Genomic DNA, 1,410 nt, shown 5'->3' with positions numbered 1-1,410 from the left:
TGCAGCACATAGGACTGGTCTAAGGCTGTGGACGATCATGTGCTCCAGAACCTTACTAGCTACTGGGAGGAGGCATATTGGTCGATAGGATTTAGGCGTTTCTTTATCCTTACCACCTCCCTTGTAGAGCAGTCTCAAGTCTGCAATCCTCCACTTGTCTGGAAAGTACCCCTTATCCGAACACTCGTTGAATATATCCAACAACTCTTCCTCAATATAAGGGGCACTGTTCTTGAGGATTGCAGCATCTATCCTTTGCCTGTCCACGGCAAGACGGAGGTCCCAAATATCCCATGGTGGGCATAGCTCGGTACCTGGTGGGTATAACGTGGTGCGTCTAACCATTCCATCATCTCCACTGTCCTGGGACGGATCATCCCTAGGGTATGTATAGTCTATATACATCTTGGCAGCCTCCTCCAAGGTGGTTGCCTGGGTACCTCTCACTCTAATAGCCGCCATCACTTATAACGGCTTAACCTTTCCCAGTGCCACCCTGTACGGAATACCTCAGGGATTCTTTTATGATTCCTCTACAATAAATTGGTCCCAGGACTTCTTCTTCTGGCAACGCACTCCGTTTCGGTATACCCTATAGCTATGCTTGGATTCTTTTCGAAGTTCAGGCCTCCTCTCGTCGTTTCTGCACTCCTGGTACCTACGCCTGGCCCTGTAGTATTCTTTTTTTAACTGCGTCAGAACCGGCGTCCACCATGTAACCGGACGTACTCTCGCCCTTCGGCGTTGGAGGGTATTACTCGCCGCTTCAGTGATGGCACCCGTAAGCATTGCCACTCTGCGGTCAATCTCGGGCTCCTTATCAATCGAGGTCATCTCCTCCCATTCTCTGTCAGCCAGTATTCCCTCTAATTCACTGGAAAACGCTCTCCAGTTCACCGATCGAGTCACAAAGCCCTTTTCTATTTCTGGGGCACCGCCTTCCTCCTCCACTACACTGAAGGCAATGACCCGGTGGTCGGAGCTCGTGTCTGACCGTAGGGTCCAGTCAGCAATACGCTTTGCTATGGGAGCCGTGGCAAGTGTCACATCTATCCAACTCTGGCCCCGCGCTCCAACAAATGTGGGACCAGAAGGCTCATTCATGATGACCAGCTGACACCTCGCCACGCATTCTTCTACCAATCCTCATTTTAGCCAACATATGGCGTGAGCAGCCGCGAGAGTGGTCTCTGGTAGTGGGAGTAGCGCTGGAACCGCCGCCGGGACTGCCGGGGCCGCAGGAACTCCAGGAGCCTGTTGCGCCACCGGGATCTGTTGCACTGGTTGCCTCAATGCGGGCTGTTGTGGTGGCTGACCAACACCATCAACCATCTTAGTCAGTAAAAAGATAAGAAAGCCGGAGGAAAAGAGTAAAAGAAAAAAAATCCTGGATGAGAGAACAGTTAAAAT

The 1,410-nt window shown here is 51.4% G+C and overlaps 1 protein-coding gene across 1 annotated transcript; it reads right to left on the bottom strand.

Moving 5' to 3' along the window:
• Window positions 1-522: 522 nt before the first annotated feature.
• Window positions 523-1,104, bottom strand: LOC136795344 (uncharacterized). Its single transcript, XM_067045559.1, has one exon. The coding sequence runs from the start codon at window positions 1,102-1,104 to the stop codon at window positions 523-525; it is 582 nt and encodes a 193-aa protein (XP_066901660.1).
• Window positions 1,105-1,410: the final 306 nt, after the last annotated feature.

This window comes from Halyomorpha halys, unplaced genomic scaffold (assembly GCF_000696795.3).
Source record: "Halyomorpha halys isolate HHAL.00 unplaced genomic scaffold, Hhal_1.1 Scaffold1344.1, whole genome shotgun sequence".
Lineage (NCBI taxonomy): Eukaryota > Metazoa > Arthropoda > Insecta > Hemiptera > Pentatomidae > Halyomorpha > Halyomorpha halys.
This window is presented reverse-complemented; position numbering and strand designations above follow the sequence as displayed.

Coding starts and splice junctions, on each gene's coding strand:
- LOC136795344 (XM_067045559.1), bottom strand. CDS start 1,104: ATGAATGAGCCTTCTGGTCCCACATTTGTTGGAGCGCGGGGCCAGAGT.